The sequence below is a fragment of the Mytilus californianus genome, unplaced genomic scaffold (assembly GCF_021869535.1).
Source record: "Mytilus californianus isolate M0D057914Y unplaced genomic scaffold, xbMytCali1.0.p SCAF_2, whole genome shotgun sequence".
NCBI classification, from domain to species: Eukaryota; Metazoa; Mollusca; class Bivalvia; order Mytilida; family Mytilidae; genus Mytilus; species Mytilus californianus.
The window spans coordinates 135,852,496-135,872,256 of NW_026262668.1; the positions used below are offsets into that span (position 1 = coordinate 135,852,496).

A 19,761-nucleotide genomic window follows, 5' to 3' on the forward strand; every position below is an offset into this window, starting at 1 on the left:
AAGTACCCCATGCAAGCACAGTACAGCATCCAGCTTGCTAATCATTTAAGTGGAACAAGTACCCCCATGCAAGCACAGTACAGCATCCAGCTTGCTAATCATTTAAGTGTAACAAGTACCCCATGCAAGCACAGTACAGCGTCCAGCTTGCTAATCATTTAAGTGTAACAAGTACCCCATGCAAGCTCAGTACAGCATCCAGCTTGCTAATCATTTAAGTGTAACAAGTACCCCATGCAAGCACAGTACAGCGTCCAGCTTGCTAATCATTTTAGTGTAACAAGTACCCCATGCAAGCTCAGTACAGCATCAAGCTTGGTAATCATTTAAGTGTAACAAGTACCCATTGCAAGCTCAGTACAGCGTCCAGCTTGCTAATCATTTAAGTGTAACAAGTACCTCATGTAATCCCAGTACAGCATCCAGCTTGCTAATTATTTAAGTGTTACAAGTACCCCATGCAAGCACAGTACAGTGTCCGGCTTGCTAATCATTTAAGTGTAACAAGTACCCCCATGCAAGCACAGTACAGCATCCAGCTTGTTAATCATTTAAGTGTAACAAGTAACCCATGCAAGCACAGTACAGCATCCAGCTTGCTAATCATTTAAGTGTAACAAGTACCCCATGCAAGCACAGTACAGCATCCAGCTTGCTAATCATTTAAGTGTAACAAGTACCCCCATGCAAGCACAGTACAGCATCCAGATTGCTAATCATTTAAGTGTAACAAGTACCCCATGCAAGCACAGTACAGCATCCAGCTTGCTAATCATTTAAGTGTAACAAGTACCCCCATGCAAGCACAGTACATCATCCAGCTTGCTAATCATTTAAGTGTAACAAGTACCCCATGCAAGCTCAGTACAGCATCCAGCTTGCTAATCATTTAAGTGTAACAAGTACCCCATGCAAGCACAGTACAGCATCCAGCTTGCTAATCATTTTAGTGTAATAAGTATCCCATGCAAGCTCAGTACAGCATCCAGCTTGCTAATCATTTAAGTGTAACAAGTACCCCATGCAAGCTCAGTACAGCATCCAGCTTGCTAATCATTTAAGTGTAACAAGTACCCCATGCAAGCACAGTACAGCGTCCAGCTTGCTATTCATTTAAGTGTAACAAGTACCCCATGCAAGCACAGTACAGCGTCCAGCTTGCTAATCATTTAAGTGTAACAAGTACCCCATGCAATCTCAGTACAGCATCCAGCTTGCTAATCATTTAAGTGTAACAAATACCCCATGTAAGCTCAGTACAACATCCAGCTTGCTAATTATTTAAGTGTAACAAGTACCCCATGCAAGCACAGTACAGCATCAAGCTTGCTAATCATTTAAGTGTAACAAGTACCCCATGCAAGCTCAGTACAACGTCCAGCTTGCTAATCATTTAAGTGTAACAAGTACCCCCATGCAAGCACAGTACATCATCCAGCTTGCTAATCATTTAAGTGTAATAAGTACCCCATGCAAGCACAGTACAACATCCAGCTTGCTAATCATTTAAGTGTTATAAGTATCCCATGCAAGCTCAGTACAGCATCCAGCTTGCTAATCATTTAAGTGTAACAAGTACCCCATGCAAGCTCAGTACAGCATCCAGCTTGCTAATCATTTAAGTGTAACAAGTACCCCATGCAAGCACAGTACAGCATCCAGCTTGCTAATCGTTTAAGTGTAATAAGTATCCCATGCAAGCTCAGTACAGCATCCAGCTTGCTAATCATTTAAGTGTAACAAGTACCGCATGCAAGCTCAGTACAGCATCCAGCTTGCTAATTTAAGTGTAATAAGTACCCCATGCAAGCACAGTACAGCATCCAGCTTGCTAATCATTTAATTGTAATAAGTATCCCATGCAAGCTCAGTACAGCATCCAGCTTGCTAATCATTTAAGTGTAACAAGTACCCCATGCAAGCTCAGTACAGCATCCAGCTTGCTAATCATTTAAGTGTAACAAGTACCCCATGCAAGCACAGTACAGCATCCAGCTTGCTAATCATTTAAGTGTAATAAGTATCCCATGCAAGCTCAGTACAGCATCCAGCTTGCTAATCATTTAAGTGTAACAAGTATCCCATGCAAGCTCAGTACAGCATCCAGCTTGCTAATTTAAGTGTAATAAGTACCCCATGCAAGCACAGTACAGCATCCAGCTTGCTAATCATTTAAGTGTAACAAGAACATGTTCCGCTGTGAAATATGTTGCAAAGGAACTTATTTTCTGTGAAATAGGTTCGAGCGGAACTTATTCATTGATTTCTATGACATATGTTCCTTCTGACCTGTTATCACAGAAACTTAATTCACTTTTTATACGACCGCAAAAAAATTTTGTGGTCGTATATTGGTATGACGTTGGCGTCCAGCGTCGTCGTCCGAAGACACATTGGTTTTCACACTCTAACTTTAGTTTAAGTGAATGGATCTTTTTGAAATTTGACCATAAGGTTAAATACCATAAAAGGAAGGTTGGGATTGATTTTGGGGGTTATTGTACCAACAGTTAAGGAATAAGGGGCCAAAAATAAGCATTTTCTAGTTTCCAGACAATAACTGTGGAACGGTGTATGAATCTCTCTGAAATTATACTACAAGTTTCCATACCACAAAGGGATTGTTAGGATTTGCTTTGGGGGGTTATGGCTCAAACCGTTTAGGAATTAGGGGCAAAAAAGGGGGAAAAACAAGGTTGTCCTGGTTAATGGACAAATACTTTAGTACAAAACATAATTTAAAGCAGTGTAAGGGAGATAAATCAAATTCATCATTGAAATTATCTCCCTTACACTGCTTTTAAATTATGTATAAACTAATGGTTAATGAACAATAAAGATAATTTAAAACAGTGTAAGGGAGGTAATCCAAATACAATGTTTTGGTTACTTCCCTTACACTGCTTTTAAATTATGTTTAAAGAAATGCATATTTATAAAGGAAGACCAGTAAAAATATCTGCAAATGTTGCATCTTTTTTTTTTACAAAAAAATCCATATGAAAGATTTGACACTATATTTTTAATTCTATTATAAAATAGATTAAGTTAGCACTATGGTAAATTTAAATGGGTAATTATGGTTGCCAACTCCATTGGAAATTTGAATTGAGATTATGACCATATCTTGAGGGAAAGAATTTTTTTGGGGAAAAAAGGGGGGGGGGGATAAAAAGAAATTGTGGGGGTCAATTTTTTCTCATTTCAGATTTCAGAAATTAAAAAGAATTATTCTTCAAATATTTTTTTTTTTTCAAATTTCAAGAAGTAATCTTTAATTGCACAGTATGGCGCATTAGATTTGTAAAATCTTTGATCACATTTATTTATTTGTTATGCCGAATCTAACAGTGTATTTAGATTTTTAATTTTGGGTCCAGTTTTCAAATTGGTCTACATTAAGGTCCAAAGGGTCCAAAATTAAACTTTGTTTGATTTTAGCAAAAATTGAATATATGAGGTTCTTTGATATGCTGAATCTAAACATGTATTTAGATTTTTGATTTTTGGCCCAGTTTTCAAGTTGGTCCAAATTGGGGTCCAAAATTAAACTTTGTTTGATTTCAACAAAAATTGAATATATGGGGTTCTTTGATATGCTGAATCTAACCATGTATTTAGATTTTTTATTTGTGGACCCCGTTATCAAATTGGTTCATATTGAGGTCAAAAGGGTCCAAAATTAAACTTTGTTTGATTTCATCTAAAATTGAATTATTGGGGTTCTTTGATATTCCAAATCTAACCGTGTATTTAGATTTTAATTTTGGGTCCTGTTTTTTAAATTGGTCTACATTAAGGTCCAAAGGGTCCAAAATTAAACTTAGTTTGATTTTAACATAAATTGAATTCTTGGGGTTCTTTGATATGCTGAATCTAAACATGTGTTTAGATTTTTGATTATGGGCCCAGTTTTCAAGTTGGTCCAAGATAGGGTCCAGTATTTAAACTTTGTTTGATTTCAACAAAAATTGAATATATGGGGTTCTTTGATATGCTGAATCTAAACATGTATTTAGATTTTTGATTATGGGCCCAGTTTTCAAGTTGGTCCAAGTTGGGGTCCAAAATTAAACTTTTTTTGATTTCAACAAAAATTGAATATATGGGGTTCTTTGATATGCTGAATCTAACCATGAATTTAGATTTTTTATTTGTGGGCCCCGCTATCAAATTGGTTCATATTGAGGTCAAAAGGGTCCAAAATTAAACTTTGTTTGATTTCATCAAAAATTGAATTATTGGGGTTCTTTGTTATTCCAAATCTAACCGTGTATTAAGATTTTTAATTTTAAGTCCCGTTTTTTAAATTGGTCTACATACATTAAGGTCCAAAGGGTCCAAAATTAAACTTAGTTTGATTTTAGCAAAAATTGAATTCTTGGGGTTCTTTGATATGCTGAATCTAAACATGTGTTTAGATTTTTTATGATGGGCCCAGTTTTCAAGTTTGTCCAAGTTGGGGTCCAAAATTAAACTTTGTTTGATTTTAACAAAAATTGAATATATGGGGTTCTTTGATATGCTGAATCTAACCATGTATTTTGATTTTGGACATTGGACCATAATAGGTAAATTAAAAAAATTCAAGTTCTTAGACCACATTCTTTCTGTGTCAGAAACCTATGCTGTGTCAAATATTTAATAACAATCCAAAGTCAGAGCTGTATCAAGCTTGAATGTTGTGTCAATACTTGCCCCAACTGTTCAGGGTTCGACCTCTGCGGTCGTATCAAGCTGCGCCCCAGCCAAGCATTTTATTTAAAACATTTAATATTTTAACAAAATTCATGCAGCTGTGATTTTTCTTCCAGAACTTATTATACATTTGGTCAGAAAATTAGTTCCGGAACAAATTTTACAGTGCTGGAATATATTTCCTTATAATATATATTCCGGTTTAGATTTTCTGTGATATAAATTCCGGTGGAACATATTTTGGTGGAACAAATATCACACCAGAACAAATTTTTTGTTACACTTTTACGGAATGACTGTTCAAAATATGAAATCATTTGATCAATAAATCTTTTTTTTTTTTCTATAATTTTGCAATATTTCTTATTGTTTAAATGAAAGAAATAAATGCCCTGAAAAATATTTACCAAAATAAATGATGATTACATTTTATTTATAGGTTTCTTGAAACCAAGCAAAGATCAGATAGATTTACTTGAAGGTATGTAACATAAAAATTGGCTTTTAATATGAAACTTACTTTTTTAGCTCTCCTGACCCAAAGGGCCATGTGAGCTTTACCCATCACTTGGCGTCCGACGTCTGTCGTTGTCGTCCTTTAACTTTTACAAAGATCATCTTCTATGAAACTACTGAGCCAAATTTAACCAAACTTGGCCACAATCATCATTGGGATATCTAGTTTTAAAATGTGTCTGATTACCCCGCCTGCCAACCAAGATGGCCGACATGGCTAAAAATAGAACATAGGGGTAAAATGTATGTTTTATCTATTATTTTGAAAATCGCTATAGATAAAGAATCAAAGTACTGAAGTACTAAACATTGGATGACCGCAAGTCCTTGTGGATTGTTAAAAGCACTTATCACAGAAAAAAATCACATCTCTATACCTGAAACTGAGGTTAATGTACAGAGATATTTTTTTTCTAAGACAAGTTCGTGTGTGGATGATGAATAAATGACAGGAAATTCAACCTCAGTGTAATAACTATTATATTGTAGTAATACAAATCAGTATACACTGGTTTGTTGTTATATATTATATTAATATAACAGTTACATGTATATATAATTTTCATCCATTTGTATATTATTCTATTCTACTATTCTAATAAGAGTGCAGTGCAAGTGCATGGTGGACACTCTTCTGTAAAAATTGATTTTTCTAAAAGATTGGATATGAGTAGGCATTCATTTTTTCCCGTAAAAACATCTTCCATGCAGAGTTACCGGTCCTTTCCGGGATTGTCGCAAAATGTTCGTGAGATATTCTTCCGCATGCTTTACCATATCAATGATTTTTTACTTATATATATATATCTAACGACAAAACATTTTCATATTATTAATTTATGTTCTAAACAAAAATATTGTTATCAGTATTCAATGAAGAGATGTATTTATAACAAACGATAAGGAATGTTATTTTGCACTCGTTAATATCCGTGTATTTATCATGTTTATAGATCGGTTACAAACCCAAAAGGAAAGTGATGTAATTGAAATCTAGGCGATAGTAATACATCGGAATGCCCTCACGGTCATCGCGATGTAAAAACTTACCTGGGCAAAAATGTTCAGAATGTTGAGCTCTACTTATTATCTATTTACGTCAAAACTGTCAGACAATTTCTTATTAGAGTTGTTGCCTTAAAGTGACTAATTTTCTACTTTTTTTTCCATTTTGCCTGCTGTTAATTTAGAAATTATTGCGTGCATTTATCATTGCGATTTTTAAAGAAGGGACAAAAATGCGAGATTAATTATTGCGACTTCATGATAATCTGCATACATATTTATGTAACAGATATCAGAATGCGAGTTTTTATTATTGCGATACATGTACTTACTCAGTCGCAATATTCCCAAAAATAAAAACCTCGCAATAATTTCTGAATTTACAGTATTATCTTGAAAACTATAATAGATAGAGAGAAACATTAAACTGCAAAACTGATCTGCAAGACAAGATCTCCAATGAAGTCAAAATTGTGGAAATCCTCAATCGACTCCTTGTTACAGTTCTTGCCCTTTAATGACAATTTTTACCAATTTTTTTTTGCATTTTTGCCTAAAATCTTAAAAACTACAATAGATGCATAGAAACTTTAAACAGCATAAGTGATCAGCTAGACAAGATCTACAAATAAGACTAATAGCCGAATTCTTCAGTTGACTGGTGATTGAAGTTATTGCTCTTTAATGATGATTTTTTTCCAATTTTTGGTGTTTTAGCCTATTATCTTGAAAACTATAAAAGATAGATAGAACATTACCGGTAACAAAAAATTTCAGCAAGACAAGATTTGCAATCAGGTCAAATTCTGCCAAAAAAGTTTGTAGATAGGAGTGATTGCCCTTAAATGATGATTTTTTTTTTACTTTTGTTTTGTTTTTTTTTGGGCAAAAACTAAATCAGATAGAGAGAAACTGTAAACAGTAGTCTATAATATTGAAGATGCACATAGACCTAGGTGAGTGACACAGTCTTTTTAGAGCCTCTAGTTGTAATTTGTTGGGATACATGGAACACAATCAATTTAATTGCAGAAAGTTATTACATACATTTGTAGTTAAGATATAAAATATATACCTCAGTCCTAACTACCATAGATGATAAAAATATACTAGGCTATATTCCTGTTTTAATTGAATAACCTGATTTTATGCCCAGCTATCTATAAGATGCAGGGGAAGATTGTTTTTTTTTCTCTGTTGCCAACATTCCACTATATAATGTCACACTATCTTGTCTTCTTTGGGAAGTACAGAAATTGTCTGCTTTTGTTGAGCTTACAGATACAGAACTGATTATTGGTGAGTAGTTTCATTATGATGGAGCTTGTTTTGCTTGGCGTGTGAGAACTATGGTGGGAAAATGGGGTTTGAAGTAATAAACCACACTCTAACAAATATATGGACAGACACATCATAGCAAGAAAAAGGGTACCCCTTATAATCCTAGCTGGCGAAATGTGCAAGACCTGCTTTCTGCTAGGGGTCATATTACTCATGATCATAATTCATAGAACTAGTTATAATTTGTGAGCCACAGCCACATATTTTGCAAATCATATACATGATAAAGATGGTCAGTTTTGATGATTTCTTTCCATATCTTTGACTTCTTGGATCCAGGAATGGACATAGGGATAGTTTTTGTAGGCTGCTCTGACACTGGGCTACGCTTACCCTACTCACCACCCAAGTATTAAACTTAAAAGATTGGCAGTCTACCAAAAAAAAAATTTTTTGTCCCCTGCGCAACGCATTGCAGGGGGACATACAAATAATGGGCGTCCATCCATCTGTCTGTCTGGTCTTGTTAGTGCTCTTACATGTGCAATTCTTGGCAGATTTTTATAAAACTTATATCATAGGTTTATATCAGCAGTGTCTTGGAAGAGTTCTAAAATCATTGCTGATGAATTATTTAAAAAAGAGTTATGCCCCTTGGAAACATAAATTATATGCAAAATTGCATCGCTAGCGCTCTTGTGTAAAATTCTTGCCAGATTTTTATGAAACTTATATCTTAGGTTTATATTAGCGATGTCTTGGACGAGTTCGAAAATATGTGCTGATCAATTATTTTTTTAAAAAGATATGCCCTTGGAAATATTAATTATATGGAAATTGCCTTGTGAGTGCTCTCGTGTACAATTCTTGCCAGATTTTATGAAATTTATATTATAGGTTGATATAGTCAATGTCTTGGATGATTTCGAAAATCTGTGCCGATCAATTTTTTAGGCAGTAAAGCTGCCTTATGCTACCACCCTAGATTTGTGTTCTTCCCACTAAATGGTGTAAAAAGTGCTATTGTTATTATCTAGCTGGCTAATATGTTATTAATAACTAATTGGGCACTTTTTTCATACTTTCAATTCTGGAATACAAAAAATATGACCAGAAAAACCTTAAATGATCGTCGAACTACCCAAAACTTTTGAAGTTGCACATAGGAAGTAGTGCTCAATAGAAATTCGTACGTAGTTTATCATCCCATGTGCTTTTGGCTAAGATGTCAAAGAACAATTGTATGAAATATTTCATCGCCGAAAATCTCTAATTACAAGTCGTTTACATTTCCCAAATGGCCAAAGGCGCAGGAATATTGTTCATGTACACCAATTATCTATGATAGAGGAAATAAAGTTATATGTAGTAGTCTAAGTTGGCGGTAATTTTTACTTACACAAAACGTAAGGTTAAGTATTCTGATGTTTTAAAGTAAGTTTTGTTAATAATTATGTTCTTTTCGTTAAGAAGATTGTGATTAATTTATTTATTTCAATAAAATGTATGCACATTTAAATTCCTTTCCTTTATTATATTATCCCGTTTATCACTGACCTTGGCAGTTGTTGTTGTTTTTATGAATGTTGTTTTTATGAATGAAAAAGATCCGAAAATCGACGTTGATGGGATATTTTAAGAAATGTGGACAACTCGTCCCCGAGACAAGTCGGACCGAGTCCACTCTGACCGTCTTAGAAGACAACTCGGACCACTTGTCAGATTTACTTAGGGTTTCATAAAATGTTAAACTAACATGTCTAGCGGAGTTATCAATCTTTCGTTTGTGCATAGGGGTCTATTTAGGGGTATTTTGAGGGGCCTGAATAAGGGAGGGGTTTACTATAGAACACTATGGGATATTATTTTTTTTCAATTTTCAAATGACTATTACTTGAAAACAGTAAGTGATAGACACACACACGATCTTCAGTAATGATAACAGGACAATAGAACAAATCAAATAAAATATAGGGGAGTCCCTGGGGGTCAACCCCATCCCCTTCTGTTACGAACTTAACGGTTGAGATCCCCACCCCTAAACCATACATAGTCTTGTATGGTACAATAAAACAAATAAAATGAAATACAGGAGGAGTCCACAGGGGGTCAACCAGCCCCCCCCCCCCCTCCCCCCCCCCCCCCCCCCCCCCCCCCACCCCGTTTGAGAACTTGTTAATGGTCGAGATTCCCACCCCTAAACCATACATATTCTTGTATGGAACAATAAAACAAAGAAAATTAAATATAGGGGAGCCCCTTGGGGGTTCACTCCATCCCTCCTGTTTGAGAACTTGTAAACGGTTGAGATCCCCACCCCTACACCATATATATTCTTGTATGGGACAATAAAACAAATAAAATAAAATATAGGGGATTAGTCCATGGGGGTCACCCCAGCCCTCTTCTTTTTGAAAATTTGCAAACGGTCGAGATCCCCACCCCGAAACCATATATATTCTTGTATGGGACATTAAAACAAATCAAATGAAATAAAGGGAGAGTCCCCTGGGTATCAACCCCCACCTTTTGAGAACTTGAAAACGGTCGAGATCCCCACCCCTAAACCAAATATATTCCTGTTCGTCAACGCAAGAATGTTTGAATGACATACAGGGTCAATCTATGCATATCACTTTACTTGACCAAACCAATTTGTAGGCGACCATGGGAATGACGAATTATAGGAGCTTTGTTTGGGAGACTTCGTAACAGTATCCTGTTACAATTATTTCTTGTTTATTATAGAATTTAATTGATGCAAGAAATAAGTCTAGGTTGAACTTACTTTAATTGTTTTTTGAGTTATTTCTGGGCCTATAAGGTGTAATACCACCATTGATTTTCCCCTATTAGTCTTTGTTAAATTTGCACTTTTCAAAAAATTGTGCAGAATTTATCTTTGTTTCAAATAAAGAAATACTTGGCATGAGTAAAGTTTTATCCTGTTCAGTTCTATAGAAAAAATTTCACATAACATTTCATTGCATATAAGAAAATAACCATCACTGGAAGTTAACCAATCAAATTTTCCCCCTTTTTTAACCTGTGTACAAGCTTTAGTAACCATGTAACCTCAAGTTTCAAAAATATTCTATAGAAACCCCAAACAAAAAAATAATGGTGCTTTGAAATACCCAAGATATATGTTTATGACCCAGAAATGTTTTACTGCAATGAAATGTAGGATGAATTACCTACAACTGTCAAATTCAAGGGAATATTTTTTTTCGACCTATTTTCGTATGCAACCGGATGTGACGTACTATGATTTGGTGGTATTACACCTAAAAATATTGTCATTTAAGGCTCATTTTAAAGGAAACAGCTTTAAGATAAATTAGAAATAACTTTTGAAAATGGTAGGATTGGATAGCGGAAACATTAAGGTACAAACATTTTTTTAACTTGAAATAGCTGAGATAAATAATTAAACCAGTTCTTCCACAATATTCATCTTAACTTAAGCTTCTGCCACGTTTGCCTTGGAGTTTTTTAATTAACTGCCTATAGCGCCCTTGGTGCTTTGATTTTAAGAGAGTTATGCCCCTTGGAAATATTAGTTATATGGAAAATTGCATCATTAGCGCTCTCATGTGTACAATTCTTGCCAGAATTTTATGAGATTTATATCATAGTTTTATATCAGCAATGCCTTTGACAATTTCGAAAATATGTGCTGATCAAATATTTTAAACATGTTATGCCCCTTGGAAATATTAATTATGAACAGATATATCATGTTATGGAGGGGTATTTGCAAAAAATACCAGTCCAGGGACTGTGAAATTTCCCAAGCCGCTAGGCGAGGGAAATTTGGTCCCAAGACTGGTATTTTTAAATGGCAAATACCACGGCAGAGAGGGGAATTTGAGGCAAATTCACTGGCAGTGGTGAAAAAACTGGCAAATTCGTTTGAAATGAGGAAAAAATGTTAGAATATGCGAAAAATACACTGGCTAACAACCAATCAAAATACAGCATTCTTAAATAAGGTGTAATTATACTGGAAATCACATTGAATTTGCTCTGAAGCATTCATTTCTCTAAGATATTTATGAACAATTTTAAAGAACAAAAAAAAAGTGTATTTTTTAGTTATTGCCCTTCTACCTTGGATTGATAAAATATGTGCAATGCATGGGACATTGGAACTCTGTTCTTTTATTATTCAGGCTTTGGGTATACTCTGTACTGCAGCTGGAAGTAGTTGTTTAAACAGGAAATTCATTATTAACAAACTTGTTAGGTATAATACTCTTAGATCTTTTTTGGATATCTCAAGGACCAGTTATTAATGACCCATACATCGCATTATTTTTAATTTTACAGTAGATATTGAAAATATACATTGGAAAATTAACTACCACATTTTGTACACAAATATTTTTACAGAATCAATAACAATTTTTGTTTAAAAGATATATCATATCATTTCTAACTGTCTGATTAATCCTATGATGTTTTTCCCTGTAGAAGCAACACATACTTTGTAAAAATCACCAAAACTCATAATGTTTTTATAATAACTTCCACCTTAGCATCAGATGATGGATAGTCTGAACTTTCTTTCTGTTGTTTAACAGTTTTTGGAGCTTGTGATGTGTAAACAATGAAAGTTTTTTATTCAGACTTTTTAAATTGGTTTTGTTCACACTCGCTCATACACTAATTGGGTTTGATTTTAAGTCAAAAAATAAAATTTAACATGAAAAGTACAGTGTGTACTGTATAAATCTGTAAAATTAATGTAAAAAAATGAAAAACCCTTGACCAGTTCGATCCATGATGATTATAACTCTGTTCTGGTTATAAAGATTGGGGTTCTCCTTTAGGGCAAAAAAGGAATCAATTGTGCAAAACAATTTGGGCTCCTTTAATTTTGCACTATAATTTATTTTCTAATTTATGTGTAACAATTGTGCCAAGATGAAAGCATACATTTGCACCAATTCAATAGTAAATATGGTTTGTGCTTCTCACTTTTCAAGGCTTTGGACCATCAGGTTTTTACTGGCTGAGTTAAGGTCAATATTTAAAAATCTCTTTAATTAGGGATGGCTAATGATGAACCAATACTACTCAGTTCAGATACTCACGAATACCCAGTAATACTCTGATAATATCAGTTTTCTATAGTGTTGTTTCTTTTAGTACCTTCTTTTAGTACCCTCAAATCATCTAAGTAAATAACCATGATGCATAGAAAAGACAATTTAATACATGAAAAATCAGAGGTATTACAAAAGTTAACGATCTAGGAAATTTCTATCACTGTATAAACACCTCAGAGTCTGACAAAATATCTTAATTTGATCAAAGAATCGATTACTGTAACAATATTTAGCGAGAAATGTGTGATAGATGACCATTTTGCAGGTTATTTCAACGAGCATTGAGCAGGATGTTTCATTTTTATATTATGGTTATGGATTGTATTTTATTGTAATAAAACGTAAAATAATATACACTGATCACCAGCACACTGCTGGTTCTAAAAAAGCTTATTCTAAGAAATCCAATAATGATTTACTTAAATTATTGCTTTATTTTTTATATTCTTTTGCGAGGCCACGATTTTGAATTTTGCTCACCAAGCTTGTCCTATGTGAAAACAGCACAACTAGATGAATTAATACTAACTGGGAATGCAGTTGTACAAACATTGTTATTTCTCATTTGTGCAGAGATTATTCAGTTATGGTTCAATAACTTCAAAAGTTTTGCATATTTAAAATACAGAATTTTTGCCATTTTAATTTCAACATTTGCAGTATACTATTAAAATTACATGCAGGGGAGACAGTACTCTGCAACAAGTTTCCCTTCATGATATGAAAACTAGTGAATGTTTAAGTTCTATTTGCTAGTAGTCTAATTTCTCGCTGCATTGAAGACCTGTTGGTGACCTTCTGCTGTTGTCTGTTCTATGGTCGGGTTGTTGTCTCTTTGACACATTCCCCATTTCCATTCTCAATTTTAACAATTAACAATCTAGGGTACATTTCTTTAAGATATATTCAGATAGCATACTTACTGTAATTACATCATCACAAACTTCTTATTTCCTTTGAAAATACATATATTTGTAGAATATTCTGATGAGAGATTCAGATGTGAAGAGAAATATGTGTTATTGTGTCATTCCATAGCAGATTATTTTGATGTTCAGCTAGAAGACTGTGTTGTTTTAGAGAAGGAGGTAATACGACATTACAGTCAAAAGTCAAAATAAATTTTTACAAATACTTAGTTTGTATTTTTTCTAAGGATGTGATGTTTTAAGAAAAATCCATTTAAGGTGGTACCTAACACCTTGACTAAAATTAATTTGGCTCGTTTAATTTTCATAAAATTTTGACAAAATGTTTACTTTGACCCTTTGACAAAAATATAAAAATTACAAAGAATTTGAACCAACCACTTTATCAGAAAAATTTCGTTGGTTATATAGCAGTTTGACAAACACTAATTTTGATCATTGAGAAGCGTAATATTTCCTTAACAATACAACGTAATTAAAACGTTTAGCTGATTTTTACAGAGTTATCTCCCTGTAGTGTTAGGTACCACCTTAAAAGAAGTTTGCCAAGATTTGTATTCGACTTTTTTTTAAAATAGGGATACCAATAATTTGTTCTTCTGGTACTTTAAATTCTCTCCTTTTTGTATGTGTACATGTATTGGATATGAGTAAACATTGATTTTGGTTGTTTGTCAATAAGACAGCTACCGGATGACACAAAAAAAAAACAAACAAAAAACTCATCCAAATGAAATTCATTAAAATCAATTGAATTGAAAAAAAAAAATCATTTCTTTCTAATTACATGACATTGTCTGTTTAACTTTTATGATTTTTTAAAAACAATAAGTTGGGGAAAAAAAAATAGAAACACTAATATGACTATGGACAAAAAGAAAAAAAAAGTGATGGAAAGACAAACAACAGCTATCATAACACTACAATTAAGCAATTCTTTGATAATAAAATATTTTTGGAATATTATGAAGACAATATTTTGTAATCCATCTGTATAATTTTGTAGGGTGAATGTAAGTGTCATGTTAAAGTTAATGTCTCTCATCTGAAGATTAATACATCAGGTAAAGTATATTATTATTATTCACAAACTTTATTGACAAGAAGGTTAACTTCAGTGGAGCTGCCCTTCCCAATCAAACTGGACAAACTGTTAGATTATTTTGATGTTCACTGGAAATTATATTCTATCACAAGACATTTCTGATAACCATTGATAAACAGCTGGATTGTTGCCATAGTAATAACATGTATACCCATAAGACTGTGTTTCCTGAATTATCACCAAAGTTGTGGAAAAATGACATCTAGTGGTCAACATTCAAACTTCAACAATAGACAAGTGTCTATACTGTATGTTCAGCTTTATATATAGCTGGGAGATACATCGTCAAGAAAGACTTTCAAAGCAAAGTCGTTAATACTGTGGATTCATCATAATTCATTGGGTAACTATTTTTTGTGGATTTCATTGATATAGGCACACCACGAATTTCAATGTTCAACAAAGTAGGAATTTCCTATAGACTTGAATGAAAACTTTGGCAAATCCAAGAATTCAAGTTTCCACGGAAATACAATTTTTCTTCAATCATCAAAAATAAATGAATCTACAGTAGTACACTTTTTTTGTTATTTTCTGTATGCAAAAATTTTTTTTGCAATGTTGGTATGAAAGTAATCTGGCATTTTTATAACCCTTGGATAATTAAAATTTCAGATGTTGATGTGACAGTTTTACCATGGTTCTGTGTTAAACAGTGGACATATGAAGCCCTCCCAAAAAAGATAATATTTGTTTACGTCAATGGTAAATTAATGGATGAAACTATAACTGTTATCACAGACCAGGTGGAATATCTTGCAGATGTCATTAATCAATGTTTCAAAACAATTCAGGTAGATTTCTGTACCTCTCTAACTGTTATTCCATCATACTTTATAATCTTCTCTTTTTCAATCATTTCCCACAAAATTTACTTTTCCTTACAATAATATACAGCCTCGGCAAATGAATAAATGAATTGAAACAATAGATCTTATTGGTCCAGTTTAAAGAAAATTGGTGAAATCAATGTGAAGGTAGGCTAATTTATGTACCAGTAATTTTCATGTTAAAAGCACAGTGACGTTAAATTTAGTATTGGTATGCCCGAAAGCTTCTAGTCAGATGAAGCGTCTGTGTCCCAGCAAGTGTCTGACTTCTACCATTTCGGATATGTTTTTCAATACTTGTATACCATAACTTTTTATGCCCCCGCCGTAGTGGTGGGGGCATTATGTTTTACCCTTGTCCGTCTGTAGGTACGAACGTACGTCCCAAAATTGGTTTCCGTTCTCTAACTTGAATTTGCCTCAACCAAATGTTATGAAACTTACACACAATGCTTATTACCACAAAACACAGATCAAGTTTGAATTTTGGTGGGGTCACTTTAACCGTTCTAGAGTTATGCCCCTTTATAAATGGAAAAATTGCAAAATTTTTAGTTTCCGTTCTCTAACTTAAGTTTGCCTCAACCAAATGTTATGAAACTTATACACAATGCTTATTACCACAAAACACAGATCAAACTTGAATTTTGGTGGCGTCACTTTAACCGTTCTAGAGTTATGGCCCTTTATAAATGGAAAAATTGCTAAATTTTTAGTTTCCGTTCTCTAACTTAAGTTTGCCTCAACCAAATGTTATGAAACTTATACACAATGCTTATTACCACAAAACTCAGATCAAGTTTGAATTTTGGTGGCATCACTTTCTTTAACCGTTCTAGAGTTATGCCCCTTTATAAATGGAAAAATTGCAAAATTTTTATTATTTTCTTCTAAATATCAAGTAATTTTTAAAATTGGAGTTATCTTCCTTTGTCCATGATTATAGTTGAATCAACTACAATCAATGATTTATACAATGCAATGTTTAATTTTGACTTCCACTTATTTAACACAGATCAAGTTGAATTTGGGTAGTGTCACTTTAACCATTATTGAGTTATGCCCCTTTATAAATCGAAATATTGCAAAATTTTTAGTTTCCATTCTGTAACTTAAGTTTGCCCCAACCAAACATTATGAAACCTATACACAATATTCATTACCACAAAACTAAGATCAAGTACAAATTTTTTGTTTCTGTTTTCTAACTTTAGTTTGCCTCAACCAAATGTTATGAAACTTATACACAATGCTTATTACTACATAATACAGATTAAGTACGAAATTTGGTGGCGACACTTTTACCATTCTTGAGTTATGTCCCTTTATAAACATAAAAATTGCTGAATTTTTCGTTTCCGTTCTCTAACTTTAGTTTGTCTCAACCAAATGTTATAAAACTTATACACAACCGTTCTAGAGTGTGTGTTTACAAATAGAAAAATTGCTGAATTTTCTGTTCTCTTCTAAAGTTAGCCTCAACCAAATGCTATGAGACTTACACATAATGCTTATTACCACAAAACTCAGAACAAGTTCAAATTTGGGTAGCGTCTCTTTTACTGTTCTTCAGTTATGTCCCTTTATAACTATATGATATGCAAGCGGGGGCATCATCTCTGTCCACATGAGGACACTATCCACATTTATTTATTTATAGGCCTAAAATCTTCATGTGTGCTTTATTTTAATATCTTTCGAACAGTTTAAAGTAGTTCAACCAACTTATTTGAAAAAAATTTTCTTGGAACTATCACCAGTAGTTTTTTTCCAAAGAAGCAAGTTATTGACCTTGTAAGTGTTCTCAACATTCTTTTTTTTTTTAAATCTTGTCCAGCACGTGTGATTTTTACCAGAAATAGTTGAATTTATTTTAAAATGAAGTAGTTTTATGTAGTTTATTCAACTTGGTGTAGTTTGATTTAAATTATTTTACCTGATGTAGTTTGCACAGCTCAGCTGAAAATTATTACAGGTAACAACAAGTTACTGTTGTTAAAAGTCATTAACCATCTAGACAAACTATGAATTCTCATTTATTTTAACTCAGTTTTATAACTTTTGTGTTGTTTTTTTTGTAGAAAGAAGACAAGGATACACCTAGATTCTATTCTGAAATGGTTTCTAGAACAGAAGAAGGCAATACATCATATCAGAATCCATTATTTAATCTGGAAAAGACTCAGCAACATTATGAAAGCCAGAATAAGAAAACTGTATAGCTATTTCTTGTTTAAATTTCTGAGTAACTAATTTTATCATCATTTTTTTCTCACCTCAACAAAGATTCCAGCCTTTTTTAGCCCACTGGGCCCGAAGGGCCCCATGTGAGCTTATGCCATCACTTGGCGTCCGTCGTCGTCTGTCGTCGGTGTAAACTATTTCAAGAATCTTCTCCTCTGAAACTACCGTGCCAAATACCTTCAAACTTTAACTGAATGTTCCTTAGGGTATCTAGTTTATAAATTGTATCCAAAGTTTTGATCCACAAAAATGGCCGCCTTGGCTAAAAATAGAACATAGGGTTCAAATGCAGTTTTTGGCTTATATCTCAAAAACTAAAACATTTAGAGCAAATCTGACATGGAGGTAAAAATGTTCAATAGGTCAAGATCTATCAGCCCTGAAATTTTCAGACTAACCGAACAACCCATTGTTGGGTTGCTGCCACTTAATTGGTAATTTTAAGGAAATTTTGCAGTTTTTGGTTATTATTGAAGATAAAGATGAAATATAAACAGCAAAAATGTTCAGCAAAGTAAGATCTACAAAAAAGTTAAATGACCAAAATTGTCAATTGACCCCTTAAGGAGTTATTGCCCTTTAAAGACAATTTTAAACAATTTGTTCATCATGTTTGCTAATATTTAAAAATCTTCTTCTCTGAAACTACTGTTCCCAATACTTCCAAACTTTAACTGAATGTTCCTTAGGGTATCTAGTTTATAAATTGTATCCGATGTTTTGATCTATTAACAAACATGGCCACCATGGCTAAAAATAGAACATAGGGGACAAAAGCAGTTTTTGGCATATATCAAAAACTACAGCAGTTACAGCAAAAGTGAAAGGGAGTTAAAGTGATAAAGTGATAAATGGGTCATGATCTATCTGTTATGAAATTTTCAGACAAGTTCGACAACCCATTGTTGGGTTACTGTTGGAAATAGTTTATTTTTATTAAATTTTACAGTTTTTGGTTATTTTCTTTAATATTATAATAGATAGAGAGAAAGTATAAATGGCAATAAATGTTCAGCTAAGTAAGATCTCCAAATAAGTCAACATGATCAAAATAGTCAATTCACCCCTTAAGGAGTAATTGCCCTTAAAACTTTTTTTTTAAAATTTTTTGTGAAAGTCTAATTACTTTTTCAAAAATCTTCTTCTCTGAAACTACTTGGCCAAATTCTTAAAAACTTTAATTGAATGTTCCTTAGGGTATTTAGTTTATAGATTGTATTCGGGGATTTGATCCATTCAAAAACATGACATAGGTGAAAGTGTTAAACAGGTTTAGATCTACCTGTCAAGTAATCTTCAGACCAATAGGACAACTTAGTGTAGGGTTACTGTCCAGAAATAGTTAATTTTTAGAAAATTTTACAGTTTTGGGTTATGTATTATCTTTAATACTATTATAGAAGGAGAGAAAGTGTAAATGGCAAAATTGTTCAGCAAAGTAAGATCTACAAATACGTCACATGCCTGAAACTGAAATTACAGGTGAGCGATATCAGGATCTCATGAGCCTCTTGTTTAAAATGTGTGTCTTATAGACAACTAATGACTAAGAAAATTTGGAATGAATATGAATGTAATTTTCATTTGGAGGAGGTAGCATTTTGTGTTGTATTACAACGTTTCAATGAATGTACTATCAAATTATTTATTGACTTTGGAATTAGTAAATCACTCTAAATGAATCTCAGGCACAGGCAAATGTTTTCTCTAATTGCTATAATTTCAGATTTTAGAAATATCATCTTTTTTTAAATCTGAAAAAAATTGTGAGTTTCCAGATTTCAGCTGATTAAAATCATTGTTTTCATTCTCAACCTTCACAGTCTTACTGAAGACAAGAAGAGAAGTTCTTTAAACAAACTTTACCATGTTAAGTGCTAGAATTAAATAAATGGTAAGATTTAGTATGTTATGTTAGGTCAAGTTTATAATATTTGAATTTTAAAAGTTGAAGGTAGTTTTTATAGATTGCTGAATTATAAATGATATCATGCAGGTTAATGTTAGCATATGACAATCAACTTTTACATATTTTACAT

At 33.1% G+C, this 19,761-nt stretch overlaps 1 protein-coding gene across 2 annotated transcripts in view; it reads left to right on the plus strand.

The window, feature by feature from the left end:
* The window catches only part of LOC127731136 (uncharacterized), a 46,872-nt gene extending 28,210 nt beyond the window's left edge, over window positions 1-18,662 (plus strand). For both annotated transcript variants that reach the window (XM_052240062.1, XM_052240063.1), the window contains exons 5-9: window positions 5,138-5,179; window positions 13,593-13,702; window positions 14,550-14,607; window positions 15,264-15,442; window positions 17,560-18,662. In XM_052240062.1, coding sequence (XP_052096022.1) covers window positions 5,138-5,179; window positions 13,593-13,702; window positions 14,550-14,607; window positions 15,264-15,442; window positions 17,560-17,700 — 530 coding nt within the window. In that variant the 3' untranslated portion in view covers window positions 17,701-18,662. The remainder of the gene's footprint in view (window positions 1-5,137; window positions 5,180-13,592; window positions 13,703-14,549; window positions 14,608-15,263; window positions 15,443-17,559) is intronic.
* The last annotated feature ends 1,099 nt before the right edge of the window (window positions 18,663-19,761 follow it).